At 50.8% G+C, this 19,467-nt stretch overlaps 1 protein-coding gene across 1 annotated transcript in view; it reads right to left on the bottom strand.

Annotated features, from left to right (window-relative positions):
- LOC125719415 (cyclic AMP-responsive element-binding protein 5-like) overlaps window positions 1-19,467 on the bottom strand; it is a 34,454-nt gene that overhangs the window by 2,058 nt on the left and 12,929 nt on the right. The window contains 5 exon segments of the mRNA XM_048994163.1: window positions 349-457; window positions 1,182-1,409; window positions 2,372-2,716; window positions 14,028-14,137; window positions 14,561-14,691. Of these exon segments, the coding sequence (XP_048850120.1) occupies window positions 349-457; window positions 1,182-1,409; window positions 2,372-2,716; window positions 14,028-14,137; window positions 14,561-14,691 (923 nt within the window).

Here is a 19,467-nt window from a genome sequence, read left to right as displayed (position 1 = left end):
GACTAACTTTGGAGGGACTAGTTTGGCAGTTTGACTGTGCGACTTGGGTTAGAATCAAAATATATACATGTACTTCGATTAAAAAAAGCACTAATTAAACACTCATATGCTGTATGTGTACATAGATCCAGAGGTGCAAAGGTGTTTTGATTGGTGCTAAGTGGAAGACTGCATTTCCCTTGTGAGGGGAGGGGAGATGGGTTTCATTCCAGTTTCACTGGAGTTCCACTGGAGTTTCACTGAGGTCACAGCCATTCTGCAGTCCCCCAGCACGCGCTAGCTGGGCCTCAGTGTGACACGCCCTCGCTCTGGATGATGGAAAGGCCAGGAGGAGCGCGTGCTACTCACTGAGATACCCCTGTGACTCCTTCTGCATGGCCGTGACCGGACAGTCTTTGTGGGTCAGCAGCAGCTGCTTCAGCTGGGTTACCTCTGTCTTCAGCATGGTCACCTCGTTCTGAGACAGGAACCACAAAGCGTTGGCTTCCCTCAAGCAATGAAAGACTTTTACAGTAACAAAACTGCAATACATAAAACTGGCTCAGTTCTTCGAAAGGGAGTCGCGACGACGTTTCCAAATGCTGAAGGGCCTGTTATATTCCTAAGCAAAACCCTGAGATCAGATACACTGTGAAATATGCAATCAGATATGAGGGATGTGAGACAGAAAAGATCAATTTGTGAGCTGTAATGAGGTATACGTGAAATATAATGAGGTATACGTGAAATATAATGAGGTATACGTGAAATATGAGGTATTTGTTAAGATTCAGAATGAATAATATTTCAGCAGTTTCAAGGTTTTTCATAAAAGTGAGGTATGCTTGAGATAGAAGCAAAGATGAAGGGTCATTATCTGCATTTATGTGAGGTGGAAGCGGAGGTAGTCATAATGAGGTGTATAACCGGAGGTAGTCATAATGAGGTGTATAACCGGAGGTAGTCATAATGAGGTATATAACCGGAGGTAGTCATAATGAGGTGTATAACCGGAGGTAGTCATAATGAGGTATATAACCGGAGGTAGTCATAGTGAGGTATATTACCCGGAGGTAGTCATAGTGAGGTATATAACCGGAGGTAGTCATAATGAGGTATATATAAGATACATGCAAGATAATGAGGTGTGTGTGAGATATAAGCAGAGATAAAGGGTCATAATCTGTGAGCTTCTGAGGTACCTGCAGCTGCATGTTGGTCTGTGTCAGCTCCTCCGCCTTCTTCTCCAGCGACATCACCCACACTTTCCTCTTCTGCCGGCAGCGTGTGGCGGCCGCACGGTTCCTCTCCAGGAACTTCCTCCGGCGCTCGTCCGGGTCTTCGTCCACGACCCGCCTGCGCCGGCCGCCACTGGGTTGCGGTGACTGCAGGCTCTGCGTGGGCTGCATCTGCTGAGTGGCCGGAGACGGCTGTGTGAGGCACGGAGAGCCAATCAGATGCCGGAAGACCCTGCTGAACCGCGCGTCCAGCACGACTGCCAATCAGAGCGAGGAAAGGTCTGGGAGGACAGCCCCATTCCGCAGACAGTGAAACATCAAGCCTAAATTGACACTACCTGCCTCATTGGGGCTCCTAGCTAATATATAAAATATCTGCCAATGTTTTACATTAAATGCACTATAATTATGCCTTTATAATGCAGTCGTAGAACATTCATAAGCAGCTTAACATCCTAACATACCTTAACAGCTTTAATATACATAAGTAACAAAAATTATATGAGTATAAAATTACAATGTTTGTTATTAATATAACTGTAGCTGTCAAACTATGCTAGGATATATAGGTATACTTACATGCTGCTTATGAATGTTCTACGAATACATTATGAAGGCACACTGAACGTTCTATGAATGCGTTATAAAGGCACTACGAAAGTGCAGTCAATATAAAACGTTATGGAATATTTTAAGTAAATTAAGAAAACAAACACCTTACGTCTGCTTGTGCATTTGGAAGAAGGCACTGGGGCAAAGAACAAAGGCCAACGAAAAACCGATATACCGATCAAGAGACACAGCAGTACGTGCAAGCAATTAAAAACGATTTCACAATGCAGCTCATCCCATCTTTAATAGTTCCTTTCTATCTCTAGTTACTTCTTCCAGAGATAAACCACACGTTTCTTCTCCTCAGTGCCAATGTTTTCAAGTACATGACATTTGCTTCGCAACTGAAGAAAGACATTTTGCAATTTTGAATCTGATTATATTACAAATTAAATTAAGTACTTGCATCTAATTAAATTTAAGACTTTATTAAATCTGGATAACCAGTCCTGGGTAATGCTAGCAGAGATCTACTATGCAAATTAGCTCTAATTATAATTATGAATTAAATTATAATTCTGATGGGGCACATTAGGGAGTACCTGGGAGGGGGCTCTGGAGTGGAGTGACTGGTGGGGGGAGGTCTGGTGGGCGTGGCCAGGATGCAGATGCGGAGGGTGAGGGTGGTGGGCGTGGCTCTGCGGGTGGTGGTGCCCGCTCTGGGCGTGGCCTTGCGCGTGGCTGTGGTGGTGCTGGTGCGGATGGGCGTGGTGCTGGTAGCCGTGGGGGGGGGCCTGCATGTGCTGCTGCGGGTGCGGGTGGGAGTGCAGGTGCTGATGGGCGGCCTGCTCCTGCCGGGATGACATCATCTCCATCATGTGACCCATGGCGTTCATGTTGCCGTTGGCGATGGCTCCAGGGTGATGTCCGAGTGCAGCCTTTAGCCTCTGCGTCGAGAAGAAAAAAAGGTCAAATATTCACCGCTGTGACCTCTGACACGTAGAGCATTCCCAGTGTTATTGATTTGAAGGTATTTTGAATATTTTCCATTCTTCTTCAGTGAGGCCGCCCCTAATCTCTTATTCGCGGCTCCTAAATCGGCCATCGCACGGAATCAGAAGCCTGCCGGCCTCCTGAGTCTTTTCTGATTTCATTCCCACTATTTTTCCACGGATTCTCTGTGACGGTGCAAACTGGAAGCCCAGCCGGACGGCTCTGCGCTGCTCCACCCGTTTCCCAGCCGCTTTCCTCCTCCACCTTTGATTTCTGCAGCGCAGAAACGCCGGCAGCGGAGTCTCGGTGCTCGCTCACCTCTCCCTCTTTGTCTCCTCTCTCCTTAATTCCTCCCGCTTTCTTTTCCTCCAGCTGTTTCTAGTCAGTCCAGTCCATGCCCTGGCCTCCATGTCTTTAACAAGCTGCACATTCATAATTCCCAGAGGGAATGGCGGCCAGCTGGCCTAATCGGAGCACTGGGCTGGGGCCAGCGTGCAACATCGTCCCCCCCACCACCCCACCCCCAGCCCACCACCCAAACCAGACCACCTCCACCCCTTGCCTCCCCCCCACCAACTTCCCTGCACTCTTCCTGAGACTCACTAGCGTCCCCCCTCCCCCCGCAGTGCAGTCCCTGCCTGCTTGTTACCCTCTCCCAGCACTTCCCCCCTCCCCCACCGCACTGCTATACCGCATTCATGATTTACGGCCCCATATCTTGCAGCCTCCGAAGCCCCTCCCACTCACCGCCTCCCCACCCCCGGGGGTCGTGCTACCCCCTGACGACGCCCTCGGCTCTTCGCAGAACCCTAGTACCCAGTGCCTGGCTGACACGCCACCCATAGCGATGGCTGGCTTTGACTCTCAAAGGCATCTGCTTCCGCTGCTCCTGATGCCTGATGGAGCCTTATTCCGCAGCTGCTAGATGTAGATCATGCCAAAACGGCACCGTGGCGCTTAATGGGGCACCGCAGACTTAGCAGCCACTGACATCCGTGTATAAATGCCTCGGAGTCACCCTCACCACCAATGAAATGGCCTCAGACTCCTAACGGGCTAATCTAACGAAGTTTCCAGAAGAGGTACGAGACAGGATGTCACATCTGTGGCCTCAGGAGCCACTGCGATGGACGGCGACAGGCCGCATCTGGCGCGTGAGACTGTGGCATATGCTGGCCGCTCGGCCCTTTGTTACATAGTGGCAAGGAGGCACGGAACACCAAATGTATGCAAACGTTCACGGAAGACATGATCACACGATCACAGAGCACTGGGAGCAAGTCAAGGAAGGAGAGAAAATCACAGAGGGAGAAAAGCAAATTTGTTATATTGAATAATATAAATACAATTATTTAGTCCAGCAGGAGATTAATATTAGTGATCTGCAATAAGATGCATTCTGTCATTATTAATTACAAAGAATTTATTCTAAGTTCAGCAGGGGGTATTAATTATTGTCTGTGGGGGGGTTTGCTTACTTAAAGTGTGCATTATTTCCAAGGTCACACCTCACTCTGAAGCACATGACCTGTCAGAACGGAACCTAATTGGCTCGGCCCACCCGTCACTCATCCATCCAATCTCAGCGCAGCTGTCAACCCAACTCCCGCCTTCTGACTCTCCCTTTACCATAGAGGGACAGGGAGTTTGGCGGTGCACTGAGAGCCATGTGGGGGGGGTGGGCTAGGACTTTCTGGAGTGGTGCCAACCCTCAATGGAAACGACTTTTAATGGGGGGGGGGTCTGTTGCTGGCCTTGAGTAGCTCAGGGAGGAGATCACAGTGAGTCCCCGTCCCGCTCAAAGCCAGCTCAGCTGGTGATAATTTATCACACATTTTGATATCCGTCCAGCTGGCGGGGGGGGTCGCTATCTGCTCCTTAATTCAATTGCGGCACATAAAAACCAGAGGGGGGCACAGTAGGTGTGTTACGGGTCAGAGTGCCAGAGGTAGGGAAGCTAGATAATGGCGGGGGGGGGGGGGTGGGGCAGAGGCTCACACGAGCGTGGCCCCAGATCTGCGGGATGCATTACCGCGAGGCGGCGAGGTCACTCAGAGAGCCAGACACAAAAAAACGAGGAAGAACTACAGACCGGGGATACTGACCCAACAAACCATCAGGAATATTTCTGGCTCTACGTGCAGGTAGTGGCAGCATGCATACTGGATATGAGGTGACTGAATGATATTTGTCGCATTTTGTAAGCCTTCGAGACCCGGAGCGAGATTTAAAAACAAAGGTGTCCACTACCTTTATCAGAATACGAAAAACAAGCTGTCAGTTTTAACACAAAAGCCACCCAGATTCTTCTCATTCTCTGACGTCAAAGTTCCTCTGCGAATTTAAACAAACTTTTGTACCCGGGAAGCATAATGGAACAGTTTTTATGCAAAAAAGAAAAGGTCACTTAGCCTCCCCGTTAACTGTGACATATTTCCATGCGAGATTTAAGTAAAACGTGTTTCAGTTTCAGGTCCTCTAAGGAGGAGCAAAGTCACAGACGGACACAAACAGGACCGAGATGGTTCCTAGCAGGAGAAACAGAGAAAGGCTCAGAATGACCAGGCAGACCTTTTCTCTGTGTTGACGTGACAGGACAGGCTGAAGATGAAGGTGCCTCACCTCAACGCTGCAAGATGTGGGGCTCAGGTGTCGAGAGAAGATGCATCCTTGATTGTGACCAGCACTCGTCAGGCGACTGGATGCCCTCCCTTTGTGGCCCCTCGAACCCGTCTTATCTATCTGCGTTCAAGTCCTCGGTGACGCACGGGGGCGTCGGTCGACGCCCCGACCGCCGTCCTGCTGCGTTCGCCGAAACGCTGCCGACAATGATGGGTTCGCCGGTGTCGTCGCCAACGCCGGGCCCACAACCACCCTGACCGCCAATGACGGCTCTCCATTATGGAAAGACGGGTTCAGCAGAAAACAGTTATTATAAAAAAAAAAAAAAAAAAAAAAAAAAAAAAAAAAGAGAGAGATTGCCAGGGCAGGAGCGTTACATCCTCAAAATCAACGGGCGATGTCTGATAATCTCTGACAATCCGGAAGAATCTGGCCATGTACCTGCTTAACGAGGGCAGGGAGATGAAAAATAACTTAGCGATGACTCGCCGTTGAGCCTTGGGTCCTGCTAGTACTATATCTGAGAAGCTAAATGATATCTAATAATACCTTCGCTGTCCACATCGACTCTGACACGGACAAGACTCTCAGTGTTGGTTTCAGTTGAAAATAACAAAAACAATCTTGGTCTCAGGTATGATGACTAACGTCAAGGTGCACAAGGAACTTGTAGGTCGAAGGCTATTGATTCAACTCCCGAGAGGGCGGCGTCCTTAAAATAGAACTTTGTCAAAAGTTTGGCTGAAGAGCAACAGTGCAACAGTGACACAGCTGATGTGCAGGGACCTGGTCAGTTGTCATTCGTATGGAAATAGAGGTGGCGTGTATCACACAGCAGATCAGGCTTCCAAATGCCAGGGCTGGAAAACTTCACCACTGGGCCCTTCAGCAAGGCCCTTAACCCTCAGTTACTGAGTGTCTGACTCTGCACTGTCAGATTTATTTAGCACATTTTGAAGAACTTTTTGGCTTCCACCACTCATGACAACCAACACAAGGGTGGGGGGGGGGGGGTGGAGTCTGGCATGGCTACCCAGAGAGTAAATTCCCAGGCAGAATTCGTGGGGACGAACATCTGTGTAAGTCAGAATCTGTGTGTGAATGTTCAGAATAGCGAGAAACACTGTCTCTCCATGTGTGTGTGTGTGTGTGTGTGTGTGTGTGTGTGGCTGAGGGACTGTGCCAATGCCTCTGCATGTGTGTGTGTGTGTGGCTGAGGGACTGTGCCAATGCCTCTGCATGTGTGTGTGTGTGTGTGTGTGGCTGAGGGTCTGTGCCAATGCCTTTGCATGTGTGTGTGTGTGTGTGTGTGTGGCTGAGGGTCTGTGCCAATGCCTTTGCATGTGTGTGTGTGTGTGTGTGTGTGGCTGAGGGACTGTGCCAATGCCTCTGCATGTGCACATGTGTGTAAATAGGCCTTATAATTGGGATATAAATCATGGCCATTTCCTTGGCAGTGAGAGCTGGGCCCCCCCCCGTCCCATGGGATCTCCTCTACGAGGCCTTAATTACCGCCCCCCCCCAGAAAGCACAGCAGTGCCCCGCTCTTAGTGCCACCCATCTGCCACGCCAGCAACGCCCCCCCCCCCCCCCAGTCCCCTGCCTTGTTCCCTTCATTAAGTTTCCATCTCCCCCTCTACTGGGAGGTATTAACACAGGGCAGACACATGCCCCCCCATCACTGGGCTGCCTATTAAAATGACTTTCTATGGGAATGTGAGAGCAGGCTAGTATGTGTCGGGTGTATGTGTTTGGTATGATTGCGTGAGCAGGCTAGCGTGTGTCGGGTGTATGTGTTTAGTATGATTGCGTGAGCAGGCTAGCGTGTGTTGGGTGTATGTGTTTGGTATGATTGCGTGAGCAGGCTAGCGTGTGTTGGGTGTATGTGTTTGGTATGATTGCGTGAGCAGGCTAGCGTGTGTCGGGTGTATGTGTTTGGTATGATTGCGTGAGCAGGCTAGCGTGTGTTGGGTGTATGTGTTTGGTATGATTGCGTGAGCAGGCTAGCGTGTGTTGGGTGTATGTGTTTGGTATGATTGCGTGAGCAGGCTAGCGTGTGTTGGGTGTATGTGTTTGGTATGATTGCGTGAGCAGGCTAGCGTGTGTCGGGTGTATGTGTTTGGTATGATTGCGTGAGCAGGCTAGCGTGTGTTGGGTGTATGTGTTTGGTGTGATTGTATGAGCAGGCTAGCGTGTGTCGGGTGTATGTGTTTGGTATGATTGTATGAGCAGGCTAGCGTGTGTTGGGTGTATGTGTTTGGTATGATTGTATGAGCAGGCTAGCGTGTGTTGGGTGTATGTGTTTGGTATGATTGCGTGAGCAGGCTAGCGTGTGTTGGGTGTATGTGTTTGGTATGATTGCGTGAGCAGGCTAGCGTGTGTCGGGTGTATGTGTTTGGTATGATTGCGTGAGCAGGCTAGCGTGTGTCGGGTGTATGTGTTTGGTGTGACTGTGAAAGCAGAAGAGCATCATTTCCTCCTTCCCTCCACAAAATGACAGGTGAGAGGGACTGCAGTTCACATGCACATCACATGAATGTTTACTGCCCCTTAGGTAGTGCTAATTTCATGGCTCTCGACATGCACACAGATAATCACAGAGCAGCAGACAGCTGCAAACTCCAACCCGTCGGAGGCTGCTGCTGTCTAGTAAAAATGTGTTGGTTGCTGTATCATTATACGACCTTGGGGGAAAAAAGAAATCTCAGCTGAAATTCATGGTGCAAAACACCTGATAAAAGCCAGTGAATACTCAGAAAAAGATATTTATAAAATAAAAGATTGGATGTTTCAGAACAGAATCAGCCGGACTGATTTACAAAAGTAATTTAATGTTAATTTACAATGTTTGACAGTGTTTGGGGGCCAGCCCATCACAGGGCACACTCACACCTACGGGCAATTTAGCAACTCCAATTAGCCTCAGCATGTTTTTGGACTGTGGGGGGGAAACCGGAGTACCGGGAGGAAACCCCACGATGACATGGGAAGAACATGCAAACTCCACACACATGTGACCCAGGCGGAGACTCGAACCCGGGTCCCAGAGGTGTGAGGCAATAGTGCTAACCACTACACCACCATGCCGCCCCCCTCACCCTAACCACTACACCGCCATGCCACCTTTCTCTGCTGCCACTTGAAATAAATTTGACTGAATATACATTAATATTACTATAAAGAAACTTTTTTTGGTAAAAGTAAATCATCGTATCTGAACATAAGAAAGTTTTGTTCCTTTTCTATCCAAATGGTCTGAACTTTCCTTAAGCGAAATGGCAACACTATCAGCTCACATTTTTTTTCTCCGGGCAGCAAATGACATCTCAGACGCAGGAAATAGAAGTTCATGGCTGTTGGTCCACATCCAGGCCCGTTTCCACAGCAACCGGCTGGATTTATTACACGTCAAACATTTAGAGTAATTCTACATTCATTGACTGCTTGGTCAATGATTATGTAATAGGTCCACATTTGTTATTTGATCACACATTTATTTTGTCTTCTGTGTCTTTTTATTTCACACTGTTTTTGTCATTTTTAAAAAATATTATATTATCTTACACACTGAACTTCGTAATCTGTTGCGAGTGTGAAAGGAACTGCCGTTGTACCTTTGAGTGGCTAAAATGTTGCCTGGGGGGACTAAAGGCCAACAGGCTTGCTTTTGTCAGACATCAAGAGGTCTAAGGCGATCTTGTATGTAACTTTCAGTATAAAGGCACGTAGGATGAAAGTTATACTTTATCAGAGCAAAGCTCGAGACAATGAAGCAGCAGGTTACTTGAGGGAACCATCACTCTTCTGTAAAAAGCAGGCCGGCTCCTTTAAACCCCAAGTGTCAGTGAGGCGTCATTGACCCGTCTCTGTAAAAGAGTGTCTCTTACCCTCTCGAGTAACATAAGGACCGTCTGCCGTGTAAGAGAGTAACTCTGCCCCATCAAACCTCCCCAGGGATTCAACAGTCATGCCACTGACACTTCGCTACTTCTTAGACAAAAAAACACGTAAATATTTGGGAAAGTCCTTCCTCGTAATTTACGGCAATGACCCAGGTGAAAAGGGGGGCGACTGTAGGGGATTGTGGGTCAGACTCTCGGACTCCACCCGCGACACGGCTGAGCGGCGCTCAGGAACATTGGAGCGTCTGACGGCCCGAGTGTCACCGTCACGCATTACTACAGGCCTCCGTCCCATAGGCTGCCCCAGCGTCCGTGGATTCGGCCGGCTGCGCTGACATCATCGTCCTCTCGCCGATGACACCAGGCCCCCCACAATGCCGCCATTCACGCAGACGTCGTGGAACGCTGACTTCGCCATGAAATGCGGCCTTTATGTCCCGTCTGGAGAGGGGGGGGGCGGACGCGACGAGAAGGAGGCACACGGCGACAGGTGTCTGGGACCAGAGGTGCTCATCTGTGACACAGTTACGCCGCACAGAAGGTCAGCGGGCTGTGGGGGGCGTGCTCGAGCTCGAGTGAGTACGTTGCAGAAGCGACATTTCTATTTTAGGAACCGAGTGGGTGAGTCATATGATCCAGACAGAAACCGCATAACTGTAAAAAGCTTTTCAGGTGCAGAGAGACTTTCAGACCGCGACCACTATGACCCCGATAAGGTGACGACCAATTAGCTGAAGAACGTGTTACACAAAAGGCATGTGAAAAAAGCGAACGGCCCAACTAACCGCAGGTGTCAGCTCCCAAAAAGTGACCACAGACACCCGTATGCAAACCCCCCGGCCTGTTTCATACCAGCCCCCGCGAGCCACATGGTCCACTGCCCGCGACGACGGTGCTCACGTTCGCACTCAGTTACGCAATGATTCTCTGAGAATCAACCGCCCCTCCTCTATTCTAAACTTAAAAAAACACAGTACATTCAGAGCATGCCAGGGATTATGTCATTGAGCCAGCCCGAGCCAGGACCACATCCAGCGCGCGGGGTAACAGAGGAGGAGCATGTAGTATTGTTTACCTCATAAAAACTCAGCACCTTCTCTCATGCTTAGTGACAGATTTATTGTCCTTAGTAACAATATAAACAACAGATCATTACCCACATTAGAGAGGATGCATTCCTATCTACAAGCTCCGACTGGATGCAGCCACGCTGAAGAGTTGGGAGTCTGGAATGACGACAAAGCTCTCGGAGCAGAACAAAGGGCAGCTGATTGCACGCTTGCGCTCTATCTGATCTCACCTCCACAGCTGCCTTGGAGGCAGGGGGCTTTGAAACCGGATCAGCTCTGATTTCTGGGTGAGGGCGTGGTACCTGGCACGGGGGTCCTGTTTTGATACGGGGAGGGACAGGGCCGGCCTCTTTCATCGGCGACACGGGAACGAACTGGGGGGGGGGGGCGGTTTCCTCGGTGAGGTAACATCATGAGCTTTGCAGGACTTGACGCGTCGGGCCGTGTTAGTGGCAGAAAGGGGGGAGGGGGTGTCCATACACCATGACCCCGGGGGACGGTCCGCACGCCTTAAACTGCAGCCCTCCATTGCATCACAGGCACTCAGAATGAGGCGCAGGCGAATCAAGATGGATGCCCCCCGTACGGATCCAGGAAAGGAGCGGGATGGACCAATGGCCAGGGGACTCTTGGGGGGGGGGGGGGGGGGGGGGGGGAAGTGATGGGGAGGTGCGAACGAGTCATTATTAATGCTGCAAACTCACAACCTCCTTGCATTTTCCCTACCTCACCAAAAAAACAAGGTTCAGACATTCAACCAGAGAATCGCCAAGGGAATCGCTGAAGGTCCCAAGGCCGCTGTTTATAAAGCATTTACACCACAGGCACTGCATGGTGCCCCCTGCAGGCCATACTTAGCATAACACCTACGCAGCAAATTCTTATACTCAACTGAACGTCCAAACCTAGATTTGAAGTGGTGAGATGAAACAAGTTTATGGTCCCAGAGAAGCAGTGATGGTCAAACCGCAGCAGGTGCCGCTCGGTCTCCTACGTACTGCCTGGGCTTCTTGTGCTCAACCCTGCAGATGACGGAGCCTGACGGAGCCACGCAGGCTAACAAATGATCGTCCCCCAAGTTCCCCTGACTTGGGGGGGCTGGCCTGAGTTGGGGGGGGTGGGGATTAGGGTTGGAAAAAAGCCTTCTGCCGGGCCTCTCAGAGGAAACGGAGAGGATACCGGTGCTCGTCCGGGTGTGCGATTACAGCCAGAGTAATTTCTCATTTGCAGAAAAGTCAACAGGCACGGTAATGAGATTAGGCCGAGACGCAGACCAGATGACATTTAGGCTCGGTCATGGTGCAGTCACACGATAGCCAGCCCCTCGCTTAGCGGCTTTGCGCCTAGGATCTGCCTGACATGTATGAAACCGTGGCACCCCGCATCCCCCGCCCCCACATCAGAGCGGCTAATTCAAACAGGCCTGCTCCTTTCCAATTTTCCACTCTCACTGTCCTCGGACTCCAACGGAGGGGCCCACCATCATCTCAAGGTGAGTGTGAGATGAATCTCACTAAAACAATCCCTAGGTGAAGTCAGTCTAGAAGCTGATTTAAAGGAGACTTCTACACATCCTAAAAAAGTCCATGGTTAAAAAACGGACACAACAGAGGACCACGCCGGCGTCCTTCTTTTAAAGCAGGATGCAGGTGGGGCCAATGACGCACAAACACTCCTCCTGTGTGCCCCCCTTCAAGGTGCTCTTCTTCTGAAGCGCAAACTCAGGGAACGTGTTCGGTTGGCCACCTGAAATTTGCCACCTGGTTACCATTAGGAGCCATGGCCCTGCACTTTGTACCTCCGCCTGTCCGCCGCTCGTCTCTCTTTCAGGCACCTGCGGGCTTCTCTTTCCGCCGCGACGTCCACCTCCGCATACATTAACCCACTATGGCGTCCAGCGTATCTGCCCAGCGGCCTGGAGCTGCGCAGTAACCCTGAATGCTGACGCAATGTCGTAAGGCAAGCTGCACCGCTGTCAGGGCCGCGGAGCGTATCGATGACTAAGACAGCTAACGTTAGAAACCGTAGGGGCCAAAAGGCAGGTCAACCCTCCCTGCCCCCCGCCCTCATTAGCTACAGACAAATGAACAGGAGAGATGGGACAAACATGATTCACCCCCAGAGGGGGTGGCAGCAAGGGACGGAACTCCCGACAAAGTGCCCACAGAGTGGTACTTCTGGCACAGTGTCCTTCATCGCAGACCTCTGGCACCAGCTCTCCCCCCCCCCCCCCCCCCCCCCCTTTCCCACACAGCTCCACCCCTCCCTTTTTCTTGTGTTTTTTTCCGCCTTTGTGACTTTAAAAAGCCAGATGACATATTTTCATACCCTGGCTTAACCGTGGGAAACACCATCCCTCATTGTTCTGGTCAAACCGTTTAAAATCGGGATCGAACGGACGACGGCGCTTGTGCACAGGGTCGGGGGGGAGGCGGGCAGGGTGGGCGGTGTGGGTGTGGACTCCAGAACGCCGCTGGCTCGGGCCTCCGCAGGGGACCTGCTGTTGTACCCTTGAGCAAGGTAATTGAATCGCTTGAGTAATATATCCAGCTGTATAAATGGGCGTAATTTGTAAGTCACTTTGGGTAAAACTCTCAGTTAATGTGTTTGGCTGTGCTGGATACAAGCTTGGCGAAAATAGCATTCCGTTACCATGTCAGTTAAGGTAAATGACCTGCACTCCGTTGGGGGGGTCTTTTGGAAGCCAGAAAAAAGCAGATGGTGTAAGAGTAGAGAATTGGGGGTGGGGTGTTTGAGCCAGCTGTTGCACATACAGAATCTTTGTTGGGGGGTGGGGGAGATCACGTAGTTTGGCGGCGAGTGATGATCAGCCTAATCACGCAGGAAGCCCCCATCATGCGTGTAATGGCTGACCCTGTCGCCGAGTGAGGGAGTGGAGATGGGGGGCCGTGGGGGGGGTGGGGTGGGGTGTTAGTCTGTCCATCTAACCGCGGATGAATGGCGATGGCTGCTGATATGGGCTCTGTTGTTTCGCCAAGACCATCGAGGAGAGACAGGCCTCTCTGTCTGGCTCAGAATGGAGCCCCAGCACGTTTAAACACAGGGCGATTCTGTGCAAAACATCTCCGGAACTTTCATGATGGAACAACGCTTTATGATTTATGAATGAGACTTAGGATCTGACTTTAAAATGGGGCAGATCTTGGGCCCGCGGCATTGCCCATGACAGAGGGGCAATGGCGGTTGCCTGGCAACGAAGCGCCACATCATTGGACGGTAGCGCGGGCCTGTGAGCGTGTTGGATCCCCCGCCACATGGAGTGAAAACACGGGAGGACTCGACGGCGCCTCCTAGCCACCCTGCTGAGGTAATGCCCCCCCCCCCCCACCCCCGAGCACTGAAAAGCAGCAGAAGCCAGTAACACACTCTGTATATGAAGACATACATCACGAGTCCGGCGCCCACCTCCCTGCCCCAGCATATAAAGGCCCCTTTATTAGTTCCAGAGCCCCAGTTCTTGGCAGATTGACACCAAGCTTCAACTCGGGATCAAATGAGGAGCTGCCCGCGGCTAACCCCAGAGCACGGGGGCTTGGCACTGCCCAATGGAAAAGCGGGACCCGCCCACTGGAAGGGCGGGGCCCACCGCCCACCCGGCCACCCGCACCCCTGCTTTGTGTGTGCGTGTGGGTGCTATATCCCTCACTTACCTGTTTTGTCTCTGAGTGCATGGGGGGGATGTGGGAGGCGGAGCAGACGTTGCTGTGGGCGGGGCTCTGCATGCTCATCACGCTGGAGCCCATGCTCATCTGGCTTCCATCTGCGGGACCGAGCAACACAGTCACTGACACTCACCAGTCCCCGATGACATTAATTCCTGTTTCAATGCATTAAAGGGTGACGTTACCTTATATATTGCCACCTTGCATATATGAATGTATGAGATCTGGTGATGTGTGTAAGTGTGTGTGCAAACCAGCTACAGACTGGCATCCTGTCCAGGGCCTTCTGTGTTGTGTCCTGAGCTACCCAGAATAAGCCTGTCCTCAATGTCGCTGGAGGATGGATGGATGGATGATGGACGGATGGATATATTTCATACCTTGAATTAACGAAGGTCAGTCTTGAATATCAGTCTTCTATAATTTGGTTTATAGTGTCATTTATGTATACACAGCATTGCCGTCACACCAAAAGAGACCGCAAGGGTCTTGGGGAGGGAGGGGGGGGCTTGCCACCATACTTACGGGCATGAGCACCGCGGAGGAGCCGGGCATGCTGGGATCAGGCAGCGGGCCGGCCATGGAGGCAGCCAGCGGTTGGCGTTGCCTGTTTCTGAGGTGGAGCCAGGAAGACAGCGAGCCAGGGACGGGCCTGAAGTGGGGAGAGACGCGGCGTCACTTTAAGAGGACGAGTGTGCGCGGGTATCGATGTCGCGAAACACGACACACGGTTAGCAATCAGAGCTAACAGACAGACAAAAAATACCTGGGAAGGAAATACAACAGAAACGGCTATTGTTAAAAATTAACCATCAAAGTGTAATACTGAACTTGAGAAGGATGCTTTTTAAATACTTTGAGCTTTAAATGCACGCAAATATAATTACATTCCAGGGAGCAAAAGCACACTGACCATTGCTAAGATGTGAGTCAATGTGCGTTATTTCGATATTTAATTATATTGATACATATATGCTGTATCACTACCCAATACCAACTACAGTAACTCTAAAAACCATTTTAATAAACACTTGGCTTACAGAATACCTCTCATCTTTGTCATTGTAGGAGTGGACAGGGCAGAAGATGCACCTTTCCTTAAGTGCATGACCGCAAAAATGGCGTCCGTTTCTAAAAGCCTCTTAAAAGGTCCTACACGGAGCATCCAAAGGGCAGCACAGCAGCCGCGCAGGGCCCGTTCACAGCTATCGCAGCGTGTGACATGCTGCTTGCAGACATGCATGCACGAGCGGCCCAGCATTTTGCATCTATGATCCATCCCTGGTTGAAGCCTATGAACCTTCCTGTAACCCTGAGAGATGAAACTCCGAAACGTATAACATAACCGGCTCAAATCGCGCTGATGAAACAGGTCATCTGATGTCACACGTCACCTACACCCCAACCTGTCTGACGAGTCGCTCCGCTACGAAGAACAGATCAAACATACTGTTTCGGCAATAATTAACGCACCTCCAGCACAGCACACGACACCAGGAAGTGCATCACACACTGTCTACTGTAACAAACTGAAAGCAGGGTCTGTCAATGGGGGACACAGCGGGAAGCGCACATCTGATTTACAGTGACCCTCATCTGAGAGACACACCGTTATCTCCAGCGTGGAGAAATCGCCTCAGGATAAAAGCCCGTTTCACCAGCTCATGATGGAAGCAACCACTTATACAAACAGGGAACAAACATGTATATCGACATGACAGACAGTGCAGTTTTTAAAGTGTGAGCATCTTTGCTGTGGTTAAGTGTCATACTACAGACTGAGTGCATGTGTGTGAGAATGTGAGAGCGATGACTATAATCTGTATCTCAGGTTCGAACCCGTGACATCTCTGTTTGTAAAGGAAGCATCTCGACTCAGGTCTTCATATCTTCATGTCAAGCAGCGTTCGGTGGCTCCTACCCCCCTGCCTCTCAAGGCACCACAGATCTAACAGAACCAAAATAAAAAGAACCTCTTCCTCTGATGTCTAGGCCAGTTCCGAGCCCTACAGGAACTCCATGGTTCCCATTTTGGCACCCGGGTACTGAATGCTCCTGAAGTCAGTCGCAACATCCACCGCATGACTCAGAGGGCAGGGAAGGCTGGTGGAACCTGACGGAGGACCTCGATTAAGGAACTACAGCTACAGAATAAAGATTAACATCTTTCGAGAGAAAAAGAGAGATTAAACGGGATTAGGAACAATTAAAAGGCCAACGGGGGTTAATTAAACTTATGTCACGTTAATAAGCAGCGATCGCAGTGAAGTGGATTGCGAAGCAAAGAGTGCAGCGGGAGAAAGGGATGAAGTGGAGGTGGAGTGCGTCAAAGAGAGGGGGATGTGAGAGAACGGAGGATAAGGGGAGGATAAATTGAGGAACAGAAACCAGGACGAAGGAGGAATGAAGACGGGAGGGGGGAACGGAGAGAAAGAGAGAGTGGCAAGACCTCTGAGTCACATCCTTCCCCTCTGACAGCCCTCCAACGATGATGTAATGATGTTGGCCGCGTCCACAACACCCCCCCTGCCCCCCCAAGCACCAGCACCGGCACCGGCACCACCTAACAAGCCAGCACCCCCCCCCCACGCCGGTGAGGTCACGCAGAACCCCAGCAGCCGAAAAGAAAGAAACAAAAAAAAAAAAAACTTTCGGATGTAACCAAAGCAGCCGAGTTGCAGACAGCGGGAGATTCGGCGCGGCGTCACCATGCCGACGGCGGTAAACACGGGCAGAAACAGCGCCCTCACAGCTGGCCCCGCACTACGGGCGAGGGCTCCGCGGGCTCAGCCAGCAGCTCGCCGCCCCTAATTGACAGAGGGAGGGGTGCCGCTGGGACAGGGAACGCACAAGACAATCAGCATGTAGAGCAGCTACGCCTGGCCAGTGGGGCCCTGCAGCCTATCGGGGGCCCGGGGGCCCGGGGGCTGGGGCCCCAATGCGATGGCACTCAATGGTTGCCAGATGCTCTAAGGTGTGACCTTCTGCTCTGAACAGACACAGATGAGTCATCAAGGTGCCTCATCACCGCACATTCTTACCGTGTCTCCACCTCTCCCACGCTCTCTCCATCTCTCTCTCCATCTCTCTCTTCATCTCTCTCTCCCCGTCTCAGTCTTTCCCCCCTCTTTTTCTCCCCTGCTTGTCCACCTGTCTCTGTCCCTCCTTTCCACCATCTCTCTCTCCCATCTGTCTCTCGCCTTCTCTATCTCCCCATCTCTGTATGTCTCTCTCCCCCGTCAATGTCAGTCTCTCTCACGTGGTCTCTGTCTCTTTCCTCCAGTTAGTCCTCTCTCCCTCCCCCTATCTCTGTCTCTCTCCCCCATCTATGTCTTTCTCCCTCTTTTTCTCTCCCATTTTCCTGTGTGCATGTATCTCTCTCTCTTCCCCTGTCTCTCTCTCCCTGTCTCTCTCTCCCTGTCTCTCTCTCCCTGTCTCTCTCTCCCTGTCTCTCTCTCCCTGTCTCTCTCTCTCTTTCTCCCCCCGCTGTTTCTCTCCCCTGTTCTCCTGTGTGGATATATCTCTCCCTCTCTTTCTCTCTCTCCCTATGTTATGTGCAGGAACACAGACAGGTGAAACACGGTAAGACACACAGGGTCTACAAATACACCCAATAACATAAGGCGGACGAGTCTCTCTCTGTCCCTGTCTCTCCCCTCCATTTCTCTCTCCCTGTATCCTTTCATGCTCTCTCTCCCTCTCCCTCTCCCTCTCCCTCTCCGTGGGAGGCTGTATGTGGTGGCCCCAGGCGGGGGTGACAGAGTGCTCCAAAAATGAGCAGAGTTTGGGCGTTCCTCCCCGAACGAACTGCGAACCTGCTCTCTGGAGAACACAAACATAATAAAACTCTGCTCTTAAGGCCATGCACACACACACCACACACACACACACACGCAACACACAAACAATCACTGATACTGTGATACAAGCCCTCACTGAAACTTCTGACTTCTTTAATACAGAAGTTTAAGAGACACAGTCATTAAACTCAATTCAAAATAACCATATTATATACACAGTGATCCCCCACCTATTGCAGAAGTACATTCCAGACCATCAGCGATAGGTGAAAATCCGCGATATAGGAAGACCATGTAAATAAATTTGTTTTAAATAGTTTAAGCCTTAAATCGTAGGGCAAAATGAAAAGTTCACAAAAAGTTGCAATCGGACCACAAGCAAGTTACGCGATATGCAGAGAACTGTGATGCGTCAGGGAAAAATCCGCCATATTAGCGGGGGCACGATAGCTGAACCGCGATGTAGCGGGGGATCACTGTCTATGTGTGTTTAATATATATATATATATATATATATATAATGTTTATCATAAAGCCAGAGAAAGCAAACATTGAGGTCCTAACTGCCCCAAAATGTCACAGAAACTCTCGTAAACCATCCGAAATACACACACACACACACACACACACACACACACATACACACACACTCACACACACATACACACACACACACACACACACACACACACTCACACACACACACACACACACTCACACGCACACACACACACACATACACATACACACACTCACACACATACACACACATACACACACACAGACACACACACACACATACACACACACACACATACACACACACACACACACACACACAATAAACTCCTTTATAGTGCATTCAGACCCTCCGTTCACTCTGTTCTGCCCTGGAGCAAAACATTTAAGGTCAAAGGTCATATTGCTCATTTTTCTGTTTCCAACATAATGGGACTCCATGTCAATGAATCTGGCCCGGGGCCAAGAAGGGCCATGCAGAGGTAAGACTCCACCCCCCCCCCCACGCCTAAAGCGAGTGACAGACAGAACCCCCACCTTCACCCCCCACCAGTCGACGGTAAGATGTGGGGTGACCCCAACGGACGACTGATCACAAAGAAATTCTGCGCTTTCCTTGAGAAAAACAGAGCCGTGGACGCTACTCGTAACCGAAGTATCACCCGTCTGCGTGACCTTCTGCTGCTTTCATGCCGTTTTGATCACGGCCAGCGTGCGTTAGCGTATTAGCGTAGCGTAACAATGGGGTCATTCGTTCGCATTCCTCCTCCAACATGCCCGCCCCTTTCCGGTTTCTTTCAGCCCTGAATTATTTTTCTTATGGAATTCCTCACCTAATTAGATTAGATCTTGCAAAAGGGCTGATTCTGGGGACTCTGAGAAGATCTCGACCCGAGAACTTGAGCAGCTCTCTGGACAATGTGACCCGCTGGCCTCCTTGGCAGTGTACCCTGTAAACACCACCGCCAGGAACCTCAGGCCATTTTGGAAGAACCCTGGGCCGTTTGGGAACCCAGTGTGGCTCCATGCTTGTTCCACCCCGCGCCGGTACCCCGGAAAATACAATACCCTCCGTCCCCATTGTGCTGTGCTGGTAGGGCAGGCAGCTG

The sequence above is a fragment of the Brienomyrus brachyistius genome, chromosome 23, assembly GCF_023856365.1.
Source record: "Brienomyrus brachyistius isolate T26 chromosome 23, BBRACH_0.4, whole genome shotgun sequence".
NCBI classification, from domain to species: Eukaryota; Metazoa; Chordata; class Actinopteri; order Osteoglossiformes; family Mormyridae; genus Brienomyrus; species Brienomyrus brachyistius.
Note: the sequence above shows the minus strand (reverse complement) of the source record. Positions and strands in the feature narration are given on the sequence as shown.